A 24,141-nucleotide genomic window follows, 5' to 3' on the forward strand; every position below is an offset into this window, starting at 1 on the left:
GTTGAGCAGGTCTTAAGTACCGTTAGAGAGCCATTGGTCACCGCCAATGTAAGTGCTCCTTTGGGGGTGATTGCGCGTGCTTTCCATGGTTGGGATTCATCACAGCATAGCTGGATAGGACTGTTGTTGCTTCCCTCCTTTGAAAGGTGCCATCTGGTACCTTGAAAGTGGAAGATAAGTTGCTGAAGACACCATGCACTTCAGTCCCAGGGCCCAGAGGCCCCTGGGTTGGAACACATGTAATGTTTAAGGATTGCCATTCAGATTTTTATTATAAATATTTATTCTCACAGGCTAACTGACTCATAGCCTCCTTTCTACAAAGTAACATCAAAACAAAACCACAATAAATAAAAATAAAGAAAAGGCATTCCATGGAGAAAGTGAACTCTCAGCAACTTCCTCTGGGAACTAAATGGACTCAGTCACAAAGCCCAAGAGCAGCCATAGCCTATGGCCTGTGGAGAGCCCAGGTCAAGCTGTCTGTGGGACCAACCAGAAGGATATGAGCTCCTGTTACTGCTGTGGTGATGGGGTGTGTCTGGTAAAGCCAGGCTGCCACCACCTCCAAAGAAGGTTATGTCATAGTTGGCTGTAGTGTAAAAGTTACAGGAGCTTTTCCACTTGAAGACTAGGAATTGTGTATTGTGTCTGAGGTGCCAGTCATTTGGCAAAGGGAAATTTATTCATTTTTCTGCTAAAATCATGTCTTCTGCTCAACTAGAGATTAGGCTCGGCCATGGCTCACAGAGTACATCCACTAGAGGATGCTAGCTGCGGATTTACCTGAATGGATTCACTGCGATGAACCATCATAACGTATTAGATTGGCCTTTCTCCCAGACCATTCGGTGCCCGACAGTCCTCTTCCTATGTCTTACATACAGGCCCTAACCCATGCTGATAAATTATCTCTTTATACCACTACCATGTTAGCTAGAGTTGAATTTGAAAGAGAATCATGGTACTGAAACTAAACTGATATTTGTAAAAGTCATGAAAATAGTTACAAATTTTTACAAATTTGTAAAATTTACAATTTGTGTAATTCCAAAAGTCACAATATTTGTAAAACACTGGCTCATCCCAGTGTTTGGTTCAGTTATTTTTTTTCTCTTAACTTAATATTTTCTGTAACTATGTGTTTGTTTGGTTTTTTTTTTTTTTTTTTTGTCTTTTTTCTTTATACTCCATAGACTTCTCATGCTTGTATCCAATGGCACTGGGATGATTTTATAAAATACAGATCTATGTTTGCTGCCTCCAGCATCAACTTTATTCTTTGTTCTTTGCTTCCCTTGCAGCCCCTACTTATGTCCACTTTCTTCTCGTTCACCCCATCTTCTAACTTCATTGACCTCTGCCCTCTGCTCAGCACTTAGTTTCTTAGAACGATGATTTTAGACTTTGAAGATGCCAAAGCAGTTTTTAAAATACTGTTTTTCAGTCTGTAGTAAATAATGACCACTGAGCTGGGGAGCACGACCAGCTGCTGGTGCAGTTTTTCTAGTAATGTCACAGACAGTCTCTCTGTCTCTCCCTCCCTCTGCCCCCTTCTCTCTCTCTCTCCCTTCCTCTCCCCTCTTTTCTCTCTCCCTCCCTCTCCCTCTGTCTGTGTTGTTTTTGATCTTCTCACTCATTCTTGAATATAGAAAAATCTTCCCATTTTCCTAGCAGATCTGTGGTACATGTGGCTTCCCTTTTTGCCAGCTTACATGCTGGTTAACTGTCTTTCTTGGCTCTGTAGTTGAATGTCAGCATTTAATTCAGTTCCTACACAGTAACAGGCTTTTGTACAGTTAGTTCAGAAGCCTGTGGTAGAATTCTTCAATCCAGTTTTTCCATCTGATACTTTGATAATATCATTTTAGTGAAGATGAAAACATAAATTGCGAATCATAAAAAAGATCTTAACTAGCAAAAAGACACAATTTACCAATTCTTCTGAAAGTCAGTTTGGGGTATCACATCATTTGCTAACTTGACACATTAAATTCTACAAATAATTAAATATTACATGGCTGGAAAAATAGCTACACAGTTAAGAGCACATTTTGCTCTTGCAGAAGACCAGCTTTTATTTTCCAACACCCAAAGGGTGACTCACAACCATCCACAGCTCCAGCTCCAGGGGATTCAGTGCTTTCTGACCTCTATGGATACCAAGTACACATGTGGTGTACACACATACATGTGGGCAAAATACTCATATACATAAAATAAAATCAAAAATTTTAAATAACTTGGTACTTGATTTATGTGTTCCCAAGAAAAGATATAACGATATGATGGAGGGGACATTCTGAATAGTGTAGGAGATATGGGAAATCAAATAAATCAAGGCAAATAAGCCCTGTGGCTAGACTGCGTTAGGAATAGAGAGAATCACAACTAGAGGATGCCTGCCTACAGGTTGTCAGGAAAGACACTTGTACAAACTAGTCTTTCTGAATGCCCAGGGGAGATGGCTCCAGACCCTAAAGATGCAGGAGCCTCTGATATGCAAAGGAGTGCATTTGCATGTGTGCATCCTTTGTTTAAACCATCTCTAGATTGCATACAATCCCTAATACAACCTAATTGATATGTAAATAGTATTCTATTGCTTGCTTCAGAGATAAGAACAAGGACAACATTTGGACACTTTCTGTTTAAAGGCACCGTTGTTTTTTTTTGTTTGTTTGTTTGTTTTTTTTTTACAGCAGGTCTTCAAATCATTGTGGATTGGATGTATTAGAAGACCCACTGAGGTCCTTTCAACCCAGTTTAGTAATCCTACTGCTTCATTTTGTCTTTAAACTGTTTTTACTGTTATTTTTAAAAGATCTCTAACTTCACAGCCTCTGTCATCACTATCGCACATAGTTTGAAAAGTGCATTTCATGTTACCATTTTGTGGCTGTCTGATTTTTATTACTAGATCATAGGTTAAATGTGATAAAATGAAACTGCTGGAGTATGATACACATTGGAAAATTATTTACAAATGCACGTTTTTAAGTAGAGATGCTGTGAGCTGCCTTGCACTCTGCTAGCTCTTGGCCCGAGAGTGTGCTTAATAAATGCTATTTATTAATGCTGGTAACAGATGTCCTGAGAAGGTGTGAGTCTCCAGGCAGATACCATAAGTGAAATAAGAAACTGAATGACAGGAATTTGGAATCAAATTAGTAATTCTTTGTCTAAAGTTTTTTTTTTGTCTAGACTCAAATTTCTTAATTGACCCTGAGGACTCAGCTTAACTAAACTGGGTCTTAACTAGACAGACTACTGTAGACATGAGCAGATTCCCTGGACTAAAAAGTCACTTAGCTGTGTAATGGTTAAGAACAGGAAAGACAGCTGTGGTGGTTTGAGTGTAATTGGCCCTCATAATCTCATAGGGAGTGGCACTATTAGAAGGTGCGGCTTTGTTGGCGTGAGTATGGCCTTGTTGGAGGAAGTGTGTCACTATGGTGTCAGGCTTTGAGGTCTCATATGCTCAGGATACTGTGCAGTGAGTCAGTCCACTTCCTGTTGCCTCTGAGTCAAGATGTAAGGACTCTCAGCTCCAGCACCACATCTGTCTGCATGCCATACCATGCTCCCCGCCAGGATGGACTGAACCTCCGAAACTGTAAACCAGCCCCCATTAAATGTTTTCCTTTATAGGAGTTGCTGTGGCCATGGTGTCTCTTCACAGCAATGGAAACCCTGACTAAGACTTGCTGCTTCAAATACATCATCACATTTACTAAGCTGAAAGCCACAGAAAACACAGTCCAAACTTATCTAAAACATCCAAACTTATCTGTGTGGGTGTGCATGTGTAGTGTGTATGTATGTGTGTTTGTCTGTATGTGTGTAGTGTGTGTGTATGTGTGTTGTGTGTAGCATGTGTGTATGTGTGGTGTGTGTGTAGTGTGTGTATATGTGTGGTTGTGTGTATTGTATGTATATATATATGGTGTGTGTATATGTGTATAGTGTGTGTGTGCATGTGTAGTGTGTATGTATGTGTGTCTGTCTGTATGTGTGTAGTGTGTGTGTGCATGTGTAGTGTGTATGTATGTGTGTCTGTCTGTATGTGTGTAGTGTGTGTGTATGTGTGTTTTGTGTAGCATGTGTGTATATGTGGTGTGTGTGTATGTGTGGTTGTGTGTATTGCATGTATATATATGTGGTGTGTGTATATGTGTGTAGTATGTGTGTGTGTGTGTGTGTGTGTGTGTGTGCGCGCGCACACGTGTGAGGAGGTGTCTGTGTTGTAGAAAGCTTACTTCTGAGGTTTAAAGCACAGGTAAAGGTTTCAAAGACTATTTTGCGTAAACATTTTTCATGAAAAAGCTGGGTCCTTGGGTTTATGTGACAGCTGCTAACCAGCAGGGCAGAAGGTGTAAAACAAAAGTCAGTTCCATGTGGTTCTCAGGGAGGGAGCAGGCTGCTTCCCCGCCCTCTGCGTCTCTGCTTCTGGGAAAACAAAAAGAGAGAGGAAAAGGACGGAGAAGGACAGGCTGATGTCTCACCTTACAGGAGACCTGTTAGCACCTCATTGATACATCATTAAGATGCGTCAGTGAAACTCTGGGTTCCAGAGTTTATTTATCTCCCCTTAAATTTAAATGCCTTTTCAAGAGCTCCTGAACTTTGTGTTACAATCTCCAGATACAAGGCAAGACTTTGTAGCTACCAGGGCTTGTTTCCTAATTTTAGTTTTCTTGACAGTGTGTGTTGTAAAAAATTTAAAAAGGGGAAATTTATTATCTAAATGGGCTTAGATTTATAAAGAAAAATAGAAACAGTTAAGTAACATAATTATATTTTGTGCTCTTAAAGGATATATTTTAATGAGGCAGATATTATACTTCTCATTTCTATATTGTTTTATTATTTGTTGTAGTATGCAGCAGAAGTTGAAAATTTATTAAACAGCTTTGATTAAGTAATGCAACCCATAAATCACTTTGATAAGGATGATCACCAAGACACACAGTGCACTTTGTGATTTCCTGTCACCCTGCCTTGCTGCCTGCCTTGTTTCTTGTCTGCCCTTTCTGACATCTTCCTTTTACTTTATTTAAGAATATTCACTCATGTTGGATTTTCTACAAAATGAAAACAGTGAAATCGTGCAAAATGTTTTATACAAATATAAAATGAGGTAAAAGAAATGCATTTTGGCTGAGACATAGGGGTATAAGGCAACGGGCAGTATATCAGTGAAGGCTACTTAAGCACCTAGAGTCCAAGCAGATCTGCTGGCTGAGTTCATCAAGGAAGGCTGGATCACAGAATGCTGACCCCGCATTCCTGAGTTTCCTCACCTATGCTTTTCACTCACTCATCCCAGCATACTCTGGAGGCCCTGCTTTATTCCAAACATGGCTGCAGAAACTGGGGAATTCAAAAGTTTTTAAAATAGTAAACTATAGCCTGTTCTTCTGTAAATCTTACTGTCTAGTGAAGAAAAGATAAAGTTGACAAAACTATGGTATTATGTCCTTTTCATCAGTGTTCTGAAGGAGTCCCCAGAGCATAGAGAAAGCTGAGAGGTCAGACATACTGGTAGAGGGATCTGATTTAGATCTCAGGTGGCATTTTGTTGGGTAGGTGTCATTAACACTGAACCTTGAAGAAAAAAATGGAGTGAGCCAGCTGAGAGGGGGAGTTAGGCAGAGGAGGAAGGACCTGGGCATCGAGGAACAGCATGTAGGGAGAGCTCAAGCTGGTGGGTTATGACCTTTGTGAGGAATGTAAGAAAAGCCTTTGTTGTAGACACAGAAACCTAAGAGAGGCCCCGTGAACAGAGAACTACAGAGGAGGGAAGGGACTTATCTCTGCTGCACTGATGGAATGTCACTCTCATCAGGGAAGCCGGGTCTGTGAGCAAAGCGGCTGCTATGGTGTGGCGACTGAGACAAGGACAATCAAGTAGCTGGTTCCCAGTTATCTTGTGAGTCCAGATTAGAGAGGATAGGACTGTGGATTGTGTATGGTTTGAGCCACGGAGATAAGAAGTGAGTGATTCAAGATCTGTTCGGGAGGGAAAACAGACAGGCCTTTGGAGTCTAGGAATATCAAGGGGACAGCAAGGTTTCTGGTGTGAGCAATAGAGGATCTGGTAGTCCCTTGTAAAACTGAAGAGCACAGAGTGTGGTTTAAGATCAAGAATTGAAAATCAGAGCCATTTGCATTTAGGAAAACCACGAGGCATTCAAGGGGAGATTTGGGCATTCAGATAGATAAGCGTGTGCTCAGCAGCTAGGAAGAGAGATCCAGGCTGAGAAAAGTTCCAGGAGATCAGGAACAGGCAGAGCAGTGGGTTTTGAAGTCAGTGAGTCTTAAGAATGGATATTATTTGGAAGAGTAAAACAATATTTCCTGACAGACATAATTTTTACCATATGGTTTCAAGATGCAGATGTCATTCTTCTGCATGATTTTAGCACACTCAAAGGGAAATATTTTCCCATCTTCAGTAATATCTCTTTATATGATAATGTAGGTCCAAGAGAAAATAAAGTCAAAGGCTGGCATTAAAAAGTTACTGAATAGTTTTTATTATTGTTCTTTAACTTCTTATCATAGGTACTTGATCCACCATCACCTTGAATGTACTTGAGCTATCATTGATTGGAAGATGTTTGATCAGCTAAACAATTTCTTATAAGAGACAGTTTTACAAATCACATTATCTCTTGCCCCACCAAAATCCTATATTATGTTTCACTAACAACATTTTTCGACAAATTTTCCCACCATAGGGTATAACTAAAACATCACATATACTAAATTCTGAATATGTGCTGAACTTCATTATCTATGAAATCTGTAGTGAAGGCATTATAATTGATACTCGTTTTTAAAAGAAACCCAACAAGAGTTTCACAATCATAATGTCTACAGTTGGCATTGCATGGCTTTGGACTTGATTTGACCTGTACAGCTTTGGACTTGACCCAACAGGTTCTATGAGGGAATGAAGAAAGGACAAACACACAGACACAGGTGTAGCTAAACTGGATTGGGTAGGCTGTGTGCTCTGATGGAGATGTACCAGCAGCCCAGGAACTCAGCATATTTGTTATATGGCACTGAAGGAGGAGGTGGGTTTATTGTAGACAGCCAAACAAGGAAGTGAGTTATTATATGCAAATGAGCAGGAAGTGAGGTCACTGTACACAGCTGAGTGAGGAGGTGGCTAGCTAGTCTTGGTAGAAGGTCTCTCTGTAGGGGTGCAGTCTCAGGTTGCAGTTATCCTGGAGGAGGGTAATATTGATAGTTTCTGCAGACATCCAGGATGAGGAAGCTGCAGTCATACTGTCTACACACACTGGGTTTAGCTGAAGGCCAACCGTTTGTCGATAGGAATACCTGGGCCAGGCCTTGACATTCCATGTGACTGAGGTGCTGGGAACCTTGATGTGACTGTGCTCTTGCCAATGACATGCATTCCCTCAGGACTTCATCTGCTCCCCACTGACATCACTGACTAAAATGTCAAGGGAGACATGATGATAGAAAAGCTTCTTGTCAGGCCATGAGAAATTCTCCAAGTTTCAGGTTGTAGTCCACACTGGAAGAGAAAGCTGTGCCTGATAGTTTCTGTATAAATTGGTTTTCACTATAGGCAAATCTTTTGTAACATATAGATTTAGAGCAGAAGGTTTTGCCATTCTTCTGAGCCAGACGTAGGGAAAGCCTTGCCATTCCCATGAGTCTGAGGCATAGGGTCCTTGACATGGCTGTGCTCCAGTCAACAATACGTATTTGCTCAGGACTTCGTCTGCTTTCCACAAGGCGTGTTTCTTGTATTTTGGCAAATGTTACAATAGAGGCATAAGGAAGCAAAGGAGCTTGTGGAACAACTTTGATGGAATGCTAAACTGACTAGGGAAGACACTGGAAATCCTCCAGCTTATTCCAAGAAATAACCCTAAAGTGAAACTCAAGTTTACTCATAAAGTCATTTCAAGATTTTAAAACTGTTTACTTCATAACTTCACTGACAAAATTAGAACCCATATTGAAGTGAATGATCTGCCTAGAGGAGTTCACGATTATTTGAATTGTTTGAAATACTGATAAGACTGCATTATTCATGTGACAATATATGTGTGTATATACATACTTACATATCACCTTACATATTTATTGAACTAAGACTTGAGTACTGGTCCATCCATGGTAGATGTTTTGCATACGTTTTCAGACACACAAGGTTGAATAGCTGACACATGGTCTTGAGAACAGCTTCACACTACTTACTCTATCTGATAATGCAGAGCAAAACCTTCTACGATGCCTCCTTTGATTGTGTTTTCTTTATCTCCAAGGAATTGCCTATGACCCCCTGATGCTGAAACACCAGTGCATCTGTGGCAATTCTACCACCCACCCTGAGCACGCTGGGCGGATACAGAGCATCTGGTCACGGCTACAAGAAACCGGGCTGCTAAATAAATGTGAGGTAATCCTGAATTGGCCACACTCTTTTACTTACTTAAATAAATCATGTAAAGAGGGCTAGTATTCATTTGAGTGGTAGTAGAAAAATGTTAACCATGCAGGGCAAACCCTGATTGATGATGTGTCAGAGTCACAAGTGGCCCAGAACTTCCAGTTGTCTATGGCCTGGATGCATAGTAGGTTCTCAATGTTTAATGGACAGAGTGGCTGTTTTATCACAAACACACAGTGTGTTCTACAACTTTACTGTGATAAATGAAGTATAGCATAATTATTGCAAATAGGCATTGAAAACCCTTTGCAAAGTATCAATACTAGCAAGTGTCATTCATTGTTTTGAGCTATGCTTGCAACTCGGGTCCTTGCTTGTTCTGCCTACTGGATGTGAGTAGGTGTTAAAGATTGACAGTTCTCACTGGAACAAGTCTCTCTGTTTTATTGAAATGACTAATTGATACCTTTCTAATTTTGTGGTAGGTTTGAATATTATTAATTTTACCAATATTCCTTTAGGCTTATATTTTTAAATTAGTGGTAAGCCCCATGCCCATTTAAAAAGTTTGTTTCTTTAGGCTTTCAGAGGTTAAAAAGAAAAATGATAATAATTCCAAAAGATTCATATAAAATTTACAAAATAAACAACTAACACCTGTTTGATTTATTCATTTGAAGTTTCCATTTTGTCTAAAATTCAGTAGCATTTTATATTTGAGTTTGAGATATTTTTCAAAGAAAAAATATTTTCCATATATTTTATTGCTTTGTTTTAGCATTTCTTGATTAAGAAGTTTTGTTTTGTTTTGGTTTTTTGCTGTTTACATTGTGTTCTAGACATATACCAAACATTGGCAGGACAAGTCTCACAGGACAAATAGCATCCACCATGTTGGAGTGGGGAGTTTGTGCTTCTGTGTGGATCAATGAAGGGATTCAGCACAGTTCTCATTTTCTGGGGGTGCTGTCTGGGGAGATAAATAGCATTTATTTGATTATAACTATGGTCTGCAAACACTAATCTATTAAGAATATATTAAAATCACTATACTTCAATAAAATAACAATTATTTTAAGATTTATGAGTATTGTTATTATATATTTTGTGTATGTGGGTGTCTGTGCTGCATGAGTACATACACACCATGGGCATTCAGATGCCAGCAGAAACCGGAAGCATTGGATCTCCTGTAACGGGAGTTGTAGGTGGCTGTGAGCCACCTGTTGGCAACCAAGCCTGGGGCTGTCTAAGAACAGGACATACTCTTCACTGACCTCTCTCCAACCTGAACAAGAAACAATGTTAGGAGTTTCAAGTTACACGGAAATTGTACCTGGATATCTGCATGACATATAAGTTCTAAGACAATGTTTTTTCAGTGTTGATTATGTTAGTCATTTATAATTTACATATTGATATTGACCCCAAGCATATCTTTGAAAACTCATAATAGTATATTATTTTTAGCTACCCAAAATGCAGTCAACAAAATTACCACTCAAATTCAAGTTAGTTTGAAGTAAATCTGTAGCTAGACCTCACTTATTCCAAGGCCTGAAACAGGAGAATCACAAATTTAAGCATTGTTTTAGTTATTGAGTGAATTCAAAGCCAGAATAGGTAACTTAGACAAAACCTACCTCATAATTTTAAAAGTAAAAAGAGGACTGGGGACATACTTTAGTCTTAGAACCTTTAATTCCTAGCATGGAAAGAAGAAGAGGAAAGAGAGTTAAATAAAATAGTAGCAACAATAATAAGACAGATAGTTAGATACATATGTGTAGAAATGTAGATGCATAGAGAGATATTCTGAAGCAGAGTGCCCTTGGCCAAATGCAGTTGACTGTGTTTGATGCTGTGACTTAACATTGTCTGATCCTTTCCTTCTCTTTGTTTATTATGCATTGTTTATTCATGTTAAAGCTTAATTAGTTGAACAATATATACTGTGATGTAAAAGTACTAATCTTTTAGCATAAAAGCATTGGTAATGCCTAACAGTTCATTAGCAATTGAGGTTGTGATTGAGCACATCAGAATAGTGTGGACAGTGCTGGCATCACAAGATTACCTGTATGTTTATGATGTAATTATCAAACATTTTTCATATTAAAAGTTTCTACAGCCAGGCAGTGGTGGCACACACCTTTAATCCCAGCATTCAAAAGGCAGAGGCATACAGATCTCTGTGAGTTTGAGGCCAGCCTGGTCTACAGAGCAAGTTCCAGGACAGTAAGGACTACATAAGAAATCTTGTCTCAAAAACAAACAAACAAACAAACAAACAAAAAAAAAAAAAAACAGAAAAAAAGTTTCTACTTTTGATTAAATGGGTCCTTCACCTAAAACAGGCAAGGTGAAAGAAAATGATCTGGATTTATTCCTCCTTTCCTGAGTAAAGGACTATTATTCATCTTTTGCCATTGACATCCATATTATTTGGCAAAAGGCTTTCATAGTCTTTGGTTAATTTCAGAGTTATGTTTGAAGATTTCATGGTTTTGGATAATGTGATTCCAGGGCCAAACTGGTCTTGCAAATATCCCTTATGGAACAGATGAAGTAGGAGAATGAGGAGATGTGTTTTTTTTTTTTTTTCTATAGGCTGATCTTAAGGGACAAATGCTTTTATTCATGTGAGCCTGAATGATGCACCTTTGAATCTGCTGAAAATATTTTCCTGCTTGGTGATTTCTTGGTCCTTTGTCAGCCTAGGCACTGCTGTTTACATGTTTTCTGCATGCAGGTCTTTGGTGTGCCCTGTAGCAGCTGGCTTCTTCCCAGGGACATTAGCACGGGCCGATCATTGACTTGAACGCATTATCTGGTAGTGGTGTTCCTGGGATTTATTGCCTGAAGACTGCTTATAAGAAGAATTGCAATGTGGAATGAAAGGAATGTAGTATGGTTCCCACTGACCTTAAAATTTTCTAGTATTTCAAGTGATCATTCTTTTCTGGCCAATCTTCCTTTTCAGTCCCTCAAAAATATAACTGTATTGTTTCAAACCATACAAATTGAGGTTATACAACCCTGCCTGATTTGATGCAAGCCACAGAATGAAATGCTACAACAAAAAAGTTGATAAGAAGAGGTCAGGTTTATTCTAGCCTCTCTAAATAAGCAGTGGGCATCCTTGTCACAGGTGACCCCTAAGTGAACAGATAACACAAGTGAAAGCTGAGGTCAGGGAATTAGTTCTTTGTTTGTTTGCTTGTTTTTGTTTGTTTTGTTTTGTTTTTTTACTTAGTCTAGGCACAAAGTGTTAATCCTCCTGCCTCAGTGTGGTGGTTGTAATGAGGACTGCCCCCAAAAGCCTTGTGGACGTGAACACTTGGCTCCCATATATGGTGCTGTTTGAAGATGTTATGTAACATTTTGTAGGTGGAGCCTTGCTGGAGAAAGTACATCAGTAGGGGAAGGCTTTCAGGGTTTTCTCTCCCTCTGCTTCTTGTGTTGAATTAAACGTGACCATCTAGCTGCCAGGCTTTCCCTTACTCTGCTATGCCTGCCCTGCCATGATGGACTCTACCTCTTTGGAACTATAAGCCAAAATAAATCCTTTCTTCCCCTGAGCTGCCTTTAGTCAGAGTGTTTTACCACAGCAACAGAACGGGAACTAATACACACTGTCTCCCAATTAGAGGTGAGCACCACCCTCACTGGTTTGGATCAGCTCTTAATGTAGACTGAGCACAGATGTCTTGTCAAGGCTTCTTAGTAATGCACATAGACCACCCCTCCTTTTAAATCATAGCACAACACAGCCATGGGCATTTAAGTGAAGAAGTGACTGCCCAGATGAGTTTATTTGCTCTTTGATTTTATAATTTTCCACCTAAATTTAACTTATAAAGCCATTTAAAAAAAACAACACTCACTTCTATGCACTTCAGAATGTAGAATACTCTGTTTTGGATGATTTTTGGAAATATTCAAAATAAGGTTTTAGAAATTTCAGGAAACAAATTCAATGCTTTTTCCTGGAGACATTTTCTTCTATATAGAGTAAAACATAGACCCAATAATGTTTCAGGACCTGTGCTTTTCTTCCCAATTTATTTAACTAGAAGAATAATTAGAAAAAAAAAACAGATTACTTCAAAGAAATTCAGTCCATGTAAACATAGTGGCATCTACACCATTATCTAGGACTCTCCTGAGCCACTTCATTACTAAATACACTTGTAACAGTACATGTTCTTCCTGGGTTTCTTTAAATTCTTTTTAAACAAGCTAATTCTTTATATGAATGTATCAATGTATTAAACCTTTTGCAAGGATTCTAAACTTTCTATCTCATACTAAACTATGTTGAAGATTTCAATTCTCAAAAACAAAAACAAAACCGTAGCAATTAAAGAAAACAGAACAGAAACAAAGCACAGCATTATATGGGGGGGGGGGGGGGTAGGACCCTGGGCTGGAAAGAGAAGGAAGTGGTGTTGTTTGAGGATGTTGTGTGATATCCGACCCTCAAACGCTTCCTGGTCATTGCTCCTGGACCTGATTCTAACAGAGTCAGAAGCAGTGAGGAAACTGGCCACCAGAGCTAACTTACTCACTCCCACAGAGTGGTTGGGTTGCAGCCCTGGAGGTTGTGACTATGTAATAAGCCACATTATAGATTTAAGTAAAGAGAACCAAATGCATTATTTCTAAAGAGTAAGGGGGCGGGGTGCTACAGAAGTTACACCTGAGCTCCTTATCCAGGTCCTAATCCATGAGAACTAGCAGGAGTATAGTCCTTGTGGGCTGCTTCCTCATGGGTTGAGTCCTGGGTCTGATAGGAGGTTATGTTTGTGCCCTTAGCAATCTGAACAATGTCCTCTCATGAAATCACTTGTTCATAAGAGACAAAATATATTCATTTTCATAGAAAAGGGCAATTAACTAACTAGGACTAAGATGTGTTATGCCAACATATCCATTCCTACTGTCTAGATCATAAAAATTATACTTTGGAGATACTATTTTCTTTCCAGGTCATTATGAATATCTATGATTAGAAATCAACATGAGTTTACAAAAAAAGAAATCTTAAATATTAGTTTATGTTAAAAAAAAAAAAACCTCTAGGGAATGTTCAAACACATCTAATCTCCAACCCCAGTGTTTTTTACTCTGCATGCCTGGATTAAGGACAAAAAAATTGTATGGCTCATATGTGCCCGAGTTACCACCATGTCTTGGCAACTGTGATGCACCTGTTCATTGGTGTTTATCAAGCATTTAGGTTTCCTAGATACCTCTGTTAGGAGGAAGCTAAGGAGACAGACCCTGATCAAATGTTCATACAAACACATACATAATTACCAAGTCTTAATAGGGTTTAAATCACTAGTTGTACATTTCTGTGATTATTAAGATTCTTGATGAGTAGGCTCAGGAAAGGAAGGTGATCCAGACTGTGGCCACCTGTCTCCACTGTTTTTACAGCTCCAGAGGTCCCACTCAAGGAACAAGAGAAGAGCAGGGGATGCTGTGCATTAGAGCAAGGAGACAACATCCCAGACCTTGTGTTGAGTAACCTGCTCCCCTTCCTGTTCCTCTGGTTTCATCTTGTATTGAAGTTCAATTCACCCAGGGCAAAAGACCTCCATTCTGCCGATGAGCAGCTTACAGACTAGGATTTTATACTTATGAAGTAACAATTGTATCATAGAAAAAGCATCATTTTAAATTATTAAAAGGATTATTTCTTTCTAAACAAATAAGTGATCTACAAAGCAAATGTTTGTTTTATTAATTAACCAAAATAAATTCCTCAGACATGATTGGTCACTTTTATATTTAACCTTGATTCTGCCTTTAATCACCTTACATCATCTAACCTCACTGATTATTGGATCTTTTGTGTCTACATGAAGGTGTTAGGTAGGATATTTGCTCAGATTGCTTCCATCTTTAGTATTGTATGAAATCAGAATTGCCATGGAGTTCATCTGAGATATATGTTCTTGGCTTCCAAGTAGACTTAACTCTCAAGGATGTTGTGGTAAACACATTGCTGTTAGTTTGGGAACTATAGTGTGATTTGGCTCTGCTGACTAGGCCTGATTAGTGCCAGAGAAAATACAAGTCCTTATTACATTAGAACACGGTGGTTACATGGGATAACCTCTTTTGGCATGGTGTGGCACTGTTTTTAAAAGGCTGAGGCGGTTAGTAGTCCTCCATGCCAATACCATTTAATGTTTTCCCCTACTGAATCATTCATACTTAAGTTAGTGATTCTCTTGGGAACAAAAAACAAAGCCAGCAACTTTTTGGGTCACCATGAAAAATGGATCCAGAGGGGTCATTTAGAGTCCTCTACAGAAATAAACTCTTTTGATTAGGTAGCCTGGTTTCCAAAGTATGTGTGCTCCTGAATAGAAGAATGTACTCTTCAGTGGGGAAAAAAATTGCAGATTAACCCATCATCTGTTAGAAATGCACTTGTAGTTGTTTTCCAGAAGCTTCCATAACTCCCAGCCCCACCAAACCACCCACAGACATTTGCTTGCTCTCACATTTGTTTTGAGAATAATAACATTTTATAATGCTTTTGTTGGATTACATATTATGTGGAATTTGCATTGCCTCCTTGTGACTAATATTGAATAACTTTGTTTTGCTTAATTCATAAGGAAAAAAACCTAAGCAGCACACTGTGCTGAAATGTTTAACTCTTTTATTCAAGTGCCAACACAAAGTAATTACCAAACAATTCTGGGACATAACCAAGCTACTGTTGCCCCTTCTGGGACTTCTCAAGCAGAGACCAAGTTTAGTGGGAAATCATAAGATGGCCCTGCAGCTTGGGGACAGGACCTCTAGCACACTTCCCTGAACACAAAACTGAACTTAAAATACTTTTTTCAAACCCATATAGGGAAATAAGTTTCTCTGGAGAAAGTTCGGGAATACACAGGCTTTTTTGACATCAAGACTGCAAAGCACAGAGACTGCTGGTAAATGGAAACCCAATTAAACATTCGTTTTATAGAGCACGCACTCTAACTAGGTGGCAGCACATAGCAGCTTACTGTGTTGTTTAGTTTGCACGAATCTTTTCTAATATGTTTGTGCCTTGTTGGCAAGCACAGAGCAGTCGCCAACTCCAGCCAGGAGGCTCATGAATTGTTTCTTAAGAATATGGTGTTTGGAAAGAGAGCAGATGAGCTGGTTGTGCTGTGTAAGGTAGGGGAGAGTGAGGCCTTGTTTCAAGAAGCATTTGTATCTCATAGTACACTAGGCCCTCATAGATAATCACAAAAGTCACTTGCAGCTTATAACAAGGATTTCAAATTTTAAAAAGTCTGCAAAACAGTAAGTATTAGTCTGAGAAAACAAAAACAAAAATCAAAAGGAAACAGGAAAACTTGTCCTTCAGCATGTACCTGGAAGTTGAGGCAGGGCTGCTTGAACAGCAACATTGTGTCCAAAATTAAAAATGAATAGTTATATAGCTTTTAGGTTTTTAAAAGCTTCAGTGTACAAACAACACAAAGTATTCATCAAAAAAACTTTGTTATATGCATGATCACTGCTTAAAAACATTTTTTAAGCCAAACTTCTAAATCATTTATAATTAAAAAGTAATTATGAGATTCTGCTTCATAAAATTATGAATATTGAACAGTTAATGCAAGGGATCATAGTTTGGGATTCCCTTTATTTTCAGGTGAACATAATCATTTAAACTTGATATAAATAAAAATTAAACACATAAACCATATATGTTCATTACTTCTGAAGACATTTATAGTAAAATGGGGTTTGCCAGTTCTCTAAAGGGTTTTAGAACATTTAAAAATATTGTAATTGAATTATAATTACTGAATTAAATAATATTAAGGCAAGTTGAAGAAGACAGGAAAGAACTTCCTGCCCTTCTTCCATCTTTTGTCATCCCAAATGTTGGTTACTCCAGTATCTGTTAGTGAGAAGAGCACATTGTTCTCTGGCACAGTTCTTGACCTAAGCTATTGGATCATGTATATAGAAATGAGAGAGTTATAGTTATAAGGATTTACTGGAGACACAAAGGGATCATTACTCAGAGAGAACATGCCCATCTAGTGAGTCCAATCTGCAGCACCCAAAAAGAACACAAAAACAGGTTACATGATCCCATAAGTTAAAAAAAAAAACAAAAAACTGGGAGAAAAGTTACTTGAAGCCCTCACAGTATAAGAATACATATTTTAAAAACACTCTTTTTAAATGTATTTATTCATTATGTGTGGGGTTGGGGAGGAAGGCAGAGGTGACATTGGAGGAGGTTCTCCCCTCTACCATGTGGGTCCCAGGTTATCAGGCCTGATAGCAAGTACCCTCACCCACTGAACCATCCCACCAGCTCTGAAAAACGATTCCTTTTCTCAGTTGTGATTATACCTGTAAACATTGGCTTCAGGAAGGGATAGATACCTGTGAAAAATCCTCCTGAGGCCTCTCTCTTGCCTCAAACACAGTAACATACATTCATTGAAATTGCATTTTCTTCCTCAAGGCAAATTCATAAACCACAGTGAAGTGTGTTTTAAGTTTTAAATGCATACGTTTTATTGTTTTCACACAGGATCTTATCATTGAATGCTGAGTGTAAACTTTAAAATAGTTTATTCAAACCTTTGTTTTCTACATAAAGAAACAAAGGGCAATGGAGATGCCTCATGGGTAGCTATTCTGCTGTATGACTTGGGAGAGTTAGGGCTGGAAATCGGGCTCCTAATTACAATCTGCTCTGTTCCCCTGTGGCCAGTAGAAAGAACCACAGACCTGCATGGATGCTTGCTCAGTGCCTGCTTCCTTACCTCACTCGGCATTCTCAATTCTGAGGAAAACGGTGAAGAACTGTACGTGAAGGGGTGATGGAGCTGAGGGACTTACAGACAGTCTTGTATGTAATAGTTAGACATTTGATTGCAGCCTGCAATGCTAAGAGATACACTTGTGCGTGAGTCACGAGAGCCTGCTTTTCTGTATCCCGAGAAAACGGTGTATGAAGAATAATCAATGGAGCATGCTCAAGCTGTTAAATATCGCATATGCTGCAGAAGGCAACTTTGGTAATAATTAGTTACTTATTGTCCATCCCCCACATACACTCTGACTGCAGCTCTGTGGATTTCTGAGGGGGAAAAACATATAAACACATCCTTCTACTTACAAATAATGGAGGAAATCTTAGAAATTGAGACACTTCAGTAGACAGTTTTGCCTAATATGTCACTACTTTGAAAATGATTAAAGAAAATGGAGTTCCCCTCTCCCCAGTAAAGGCAGGTACTTTGACTTGTCAAATTTAAGTTGGACATTTTCTCTTCGTTTGGAACCGCCACAGAATGAGCCCTTTCATGTCCTCAATAATACCAAACCAATGCAATCCATCTGTTCTGCCAAATTATTTCTAGTTCCCTAACCAAAGGCACTGCTTTTTCATGCATTTTATCATGATTTTATGCCCTTTATTATATTTTACAAAAGGTTCTGATTCCTCCAGGGCCAATGAGAACTGATTAGGACACTGGCCTCAATCCAGGCTTTGAACACAAGAGAGGAAGGAATAGACTGTTTCCTTTTTTCTCTGTTCCTTGGCAGAAAAAAAAAAAACATGAATCTATACCGTGTGTGTGCTCCGTGTGTGGGTGGGTGTGGGCAGGCCATGTTTTATCCTGTCACAGTATGACTTTGTAGATCATGTTCAGAACATTCTTTCTATAATCATGTTGCATTAAGGGGCTTTATTTCAGAAAGACTATTTCTTTAGGAAAGAACCACGGTGCATTGTGAGACTCAATGATATAGTAATTTTACATGACTTTAGTCTAACTTCCAATCTGAATGGAAACCATCTTGGATCTGTGTTGATCTGAGCATACACATCGTCACAGGGCAAGTACTCATTAAGCCTTGGCTCCTTCGTAATTTTCAGTGGACATTGATTGAAGGCAAGACACAAAGAATGATAAAAGAGGAATAAACACAGGTTACCCCACAGTGTTTCTTACTAAGAAGACATTAGAAGAGATATAAGTACTTATTGTCTGCCTCTATAGACAAAGATCCAAGGCCTGTATTTGGGTAACACAGAGGAGCTCCCCAGATAAACCATATCTTTTAAATGTATTAAATGCCCCAATATGCTCAGAATTCTCAAAAATACTTTGGGTCAGAATATCATAGATGAGTTTACATAACCATCCTTCAGAATTGTTATTTCTGAGAATGGAAACCATCTCCCTAAATTAAGATGAACAGAGCACTTTGTCCCATTTTGTGATTCATTATGCTCTTGACCTTTGACTCTTGGTAGCATCTTGAGGGAAAAATGAAGAATAAAGGGCACACGGGAAATAGAAGGAGAAGGAATGAGATAAAAATAACTATAGTTAAGCCTAAACAAGTGAAAGACTAAATTAAAATGAGAAATATTAGATATCTGTGTGAGGAAAGATGAATGTGACTAGTGCAAGGCAGAGGTAAGAGAGGGTGAGCCAGAGCCACACCAATGGTGCTGAGAAAGAGCACATTTGCAGTCGAGGGTCTCTTAGCTCAGCTGTCTGAGTTCCCACGGGAAGACAAAAGTCTCACACCATGCTTTCTCCTCGTTCTTCTGGAGGGGAGAGGCCTGTCAGTGACTGGCTTCTGCTGCTTTCTCTCTAGCAGCTACAAAAGCAAAGGCGATTGGCAAGAAATCAGTTCTTCCTGTCTGTGTCCCCAGAACCCAAGAAGCTGAGGCAGGAGGATGGTGACTTGGGGGTCAGGCTGAGATCCTGTCTCAAATAACAAACAACACAGGAAAAGAATGGTTACTTCCTTATATTGGATACAATTATTTTTCAAACAATGTAGATAGATGATAAAGAGATAGATAGATAGATAGATAGATAGATAGATAGATAGATAGATAGATAGATAGATAGATAGATGATAGATGCAATGTTTGTGTCTATTGAGTTATCAAAATGAAAATAGAAATAGTCGTACATTTTAATAATGAAGCAAGGATAGATTATGAGATAGAAGTAGATACTCAAAATAAGTCATGTAGAACTGCATGGCTACTTCCTTACTGCCTCAGTCTGACCCAAGTACAATTCAGTAGGCAGCCTTTTATGATTGTCATCCCTTGAGTAACCGTCTACTACCAGTGACTGTCTACTACTACTACTATTAATCCTGAATCCTGTTATAGATTTTTGTTTGGCACATGGCTGGGCATTCAAATAGAGTGCCATTTGAATCACTGAAGAATAAGAAAAATATTTGAGGCAAGCATGGAGTGTATAGTATGAACATGTATTTGACTAGCTATAAAAACACTATTGATGATGTTTCATTTTATACCATAGGCAAAATTCAGTGTAGACCTGAGAAAGTCTTAATAGGAAAGGAGAGGGAGGAACATGATAAGGGTTTAGGATAGTATAATATTCAAAACATTAGTCTAAATATCAGCTATAGAATTGACATTGTTAGCATGGCCTGGTAGTGCATCCTGTAATCCCAGGCTGAGGCAAGAGTTTTGCAAGTTCAAGGCCATGCTAAGCAGTTTAGTAAGAGCTAGGCTCAAAATATAGTGTACAAAGAGTGCTGTGGATGGAGCTCGGTGGTAGAGTGCTTGCCTAGTATACAGGTCTTGGGTTCAGTCTCCAATAATCTAAAAACAATAGAAACAGTTGACATTATTTAATGTGTTGGTGCTTCACTGTATCCGCATATATCATATGTGTCTATGAAAGGCTGCTACCTCCTTTCTAAGTGGCCATTATCATGTGACTAGGATTGGCTCTCTGCCTGTTTCCTGACCTCTGCTCATTCTAGTTTTAGATGACCCAAACCATGGAGTTACCAGGATTTCAATGGGGGACTTTCCTCCTCTGAAATCTTTTAGTTTAACTTAATCTCTGAGCTCCTGACTTTCAACTTTCTCTTACTCATTTTACCTTTTACTAGTTGTTCTAATTATTTTGTCATCTTGGTCATTCATAAACATTTCCAAATCTCTTGTTTACCAGCCATTCACTGACTTCTATGGGATGCTTGTTACTTGATCAGAGCAGAGTCTGATCATTACCAAATTTTTCTTAATCTTTCATATTAGAATTCTCATCTTACTTAGGAATAATTTCTCTAAAGTATATCCTTCTAAAGTATAGTTTTCTAGAACTATAAACTGGATTTACATAATGCTGAATGATCGTATCAAGAACAGGGAACTTCAATGTTATGGCAAAGAAAATTCCCGAAGTATTTGCTTGCTTATGTGGGACGTGAAGGTGGTCTTGAGAGCCTTCTGCTTCCCATCCTTCCCTTCCTCTGTGGCCCCTGCCATTCCTCTTTAACTGTGACCTGATCATCTATTTTAATGACAAGCACAGCCATGCCTCCTGCATAGTAAAATGTGAGGGTCACTATGCAGCGTTTCTCCAGTCTGCCCTCTCAGTGAACCATGTACCAACACTGACTGGCCTGCCTACAGCCTCATCCCCTTACACCCAGGAGGCTGAGGGTGGGCTTGTCCTGGTCCCTAGGGAGATGCTCTTCCAATTTACCTGATGCTTCTTTCTTCCTCTGCAGCATGGAAGAACAGATTCTTTTTGAATCTCACCAAAGTTCTGTGCCTCAGTGTTAACTCACTACTTGCTTGTGGTCACGTGTAGCCTTAATGTTGTCTGTGTAGTTTTAGGAAGCACAGCAGTTTTCAGAAGTGGAGGTGAATTAACACCGTACGTCAGAACGACCTTTATCATGTTCAAGGACATACTAACCAAGGAATGTAGCCGGGAAGACCACATGTTGGCTAATTGAGACTTAATATAATGCATAGTTTGGACAATTATGAGCTCAGTTCTTTGTTAAAATGAGTGAAATTTTCTCAGGAGCCTGAGTATAAAACATTGAGTCGGTCTAGATTGTTCAAATTATCAGCAGCATTTGCTTTTGTTTAATTGTAAGCCTGTCACCAGTGAATACTTTTATAAAATACATTAAATGAATTATTTTAAGACTAAAATAGAAGTTGAGGACATACAAAATTTTGTTAGATTTGAAACACACACACACAAATGCTGTCAAATTGTTTTGTAAGTTTCTAAATATTAACTACAAATTTCTACACTGACTCAGTACAGACCACTGATAATCAGACCCTGAGCTGTATGTATCCTTTGGGTGCACTTTGAGAAATGTTGGTCTAGAGTACAGCTACCACGAGGGGCACATGCATGAAATAATTGTCATGATTGTGATGTTGAAAATCCAATGCAGTCAACTTTTGTGGTGTTAATCTCATCTGCCTTCCCGCTTCCTCTTCAGGCCAGTGTAACACAGAGACTAATAAATTTGCTTATTATACAAGCAGTACCCTCTCTTTGTTCTTAAGCAGACACTTTTATAAAGAAGAGTCAATTGCTAATTTCTTTGGTAAAAGTTTATTTTTATGCCAGAAAGGAATAACCTTTATGTCATCAGATGCCTATTTATCTGAATCTTGCATCTGCTCATTTTCCAATTTTTATTATGGTACTTTACCAAGAAAATCTATGTCACATTCTTGCATGATGAATCTGAGCCGGTTATTAATCATCTTAAATGTGACTCGAGATCTCATTTCTTCTGAGTGCTGCCAGTGGAGGACTGTAAGTTGTTGTTGTTTTCTTTCAGAGAATTCAAGGTCGAAAAGCCAGCCTGGAGGAAATACAGCTTGTTCATTCTGAACATCACTCACTGTTGTATGGCACCAGCCCCCTGGACGGGCAGAAGCTGGACTCCAGGACACTCCTAGGTCTGTTCAGGCCTCCACTCTCCTGAGAACAGCACATTCCAGCACTGTCATTAGTCAATGCTGGTGTCAGCTCAGAACACTTGGCAAGCAGTGTGACAAAAAAAAAAAAAAAAAATCCATTTTTCCAGCAGTTGCTGCCTGGAGTGAGTTGAGTAAGATAGAAGCCAATGCAGATCAGGAGAAGTCTGCATTACAAAATGGCACTGCAGAGTGTGTAATGCTTAGTTTTAAACCAACTTTTATTTGAGCCTCAGTTATATGGTATGTTTTCACATGTAGAAATATTTGAGTTACCAAATTTGTTTGCTCATCTTTTTAAATGGAAAGATCATAAGACCTTTTTACATCCTTTATGAAAATTTCTTTTACCCTTATCTTTTGTTTTCTATCTTGCACTTCTTATTTCTGAGCTCAACACATGGAGACAACAGAGTACCTTATTTAAATGAAAACTGTAGGTCTTAATTAATCCATTAAATATATGCTGTACTTCTGAAAACCAAATATTACAATAAATGCTGCAAGTAGGAAACTAATTATTATAATTTGTTTCAATGAAACAGATGATTTTTTAAAATCTTTATCATATTTTAAAATAAAATTTAAGCAACAAGATTTAATATGGATACTTGAAATAATATTTTTGGAAAATATTAGTGCAAAACAGTAGTAGAAAGTTCTATTTTATTGATAACCTCTTATAATTGAATAACAATACCTAACTTGGAAACACATGCTGAAATAATTGCATTTTACAGATTTAACTTAAAATAAACATTTTAAACTTACCTCTTTTCTTTGAAGGAATCTATTGAATCAATCTTAAATTATCAAATTCTCTTACCTAATTCAACATTATTTGAAAATAACTTATGGTAACTGGCCCTTAGTAGTTTAGAGCAAGTGTATGCTGCATATAGGAACCATCATTGAAATCAGTAAAGAGAGGTAAGTAGTTATGCACACATCCCAAGCCTTCTGAAATGAGTGGCAAGTCTCTCTAATGAGTACACGCCTTTACTAGTGAGTCTGTGCCCCTGCCTGTGTGTGGATCAGGACAGAGCTGGCAGTTTGGGAGAACTAAGCAGAAAGAAAATAAAGAAATTCTTCAGTTTTTAGAATATTGCTCAAAGTTGGTTCTGGTAAGCAATTTATTTAGTACAGCTAAATTCATGTATAACACACACACACAAATACAAATAAGTCAATTTAAATATCTATAGTTTAAATAATTTTTCGTGGTTCTTTTTCTTGGTTCTGTGTATGTAGCTCAGTTTGGCTTTGAGCTCATGGTTCTCCCCGCTCAGCATCTCAAGAGCCTGCCACCATATCTAGGTCTTTGTATTTGGGTAAAATCATACTTTGAACATACAGACACACTATTCAAGTATTTAAGCAGAGACATGTCTATCTTTTAATTTGATAAAGGTAGAAGCTTCACCTTCCCTATTTTTAGAAAATATGCTCCAGAGTGTAATCACGGTAGTCATTAAACTACCTGCTCTGGGGCTTCATTGGAACCGACGAGGATTGCTCAGGCTGTAAACATTAGTGAGCACGAATTGATGTATGCAGTCCTCCTTAGGAACCACCATCCCACACCTGAAGAACAAAGACATTAATTAATGAAGTGAGTTTTGAACTTGGACAACATTATACTTTTATTTATGAATTGCAGATAACTATGTTGATCAAGGCGACATTTTCAGTATGGGCTATCCTAGTTCAGGAAGCACAGGGCTGCTACATTCTCTGAAGCCTTTGGGTCAGCCACTATGGTCAACATTGAGCACTCAGAACTCCTTGAGCTTGTCTGGAGAATGAAAAGTACAGCTGATCTTCTTCAGTTCCAGCTCTCAGTAGATTACCAGGTTCTCTTAAAAGGTTGCATTAGATATTTTGTGGAATTTGCATT

At 38.6% G+C, this 24,141-nt stretch overlaps 1 protein-coding gene across 3 annotated transcripts in view; it reads left to right on the forward strand.

Moving 5' to 3' along the window:
- The window catches only part of Hdac9 (histone deacetylase 9), an 844,224-nt gene that overhangs the window by 600,545 nt on the left and 219,538 nt on the right, over nt 1–24,141 (forward strand). For all 3 annotated transcript variants that reach the window (XM_042260715.2, XM_016002464.3, XM_076550778.1), the window contains 2 exons: nt 8,316–8,449; nt 22,106–22,226. In XM_042260715.2, coding sequence (XP_042116649.2) covers nt 8,316–8,449; nt 22,106–22,226 — 255 coding nt within the window. The remainder of the gene's footprint in view (nt 1–8,315; nt 8,450–22,105; nt 22,227–24,141) is intronic.

This window comes from Peromyscus maniculatus, chromosome 14 (genome assembly GCF_049852395.1).
Source record: "Peromyscus maniculatus bairdii isolate BWxNUB_F1_BW_parent chromosome 14, HU_Pman_BW_mat_3.1, whole genome shotgun sequence".
Taxonomy (NCBI): Eukaryota; Metazoa; Chordata; class Mammalia; order Rodentia; family Cricetidae; genus Peromyscus; species Peromyscus maniculatus.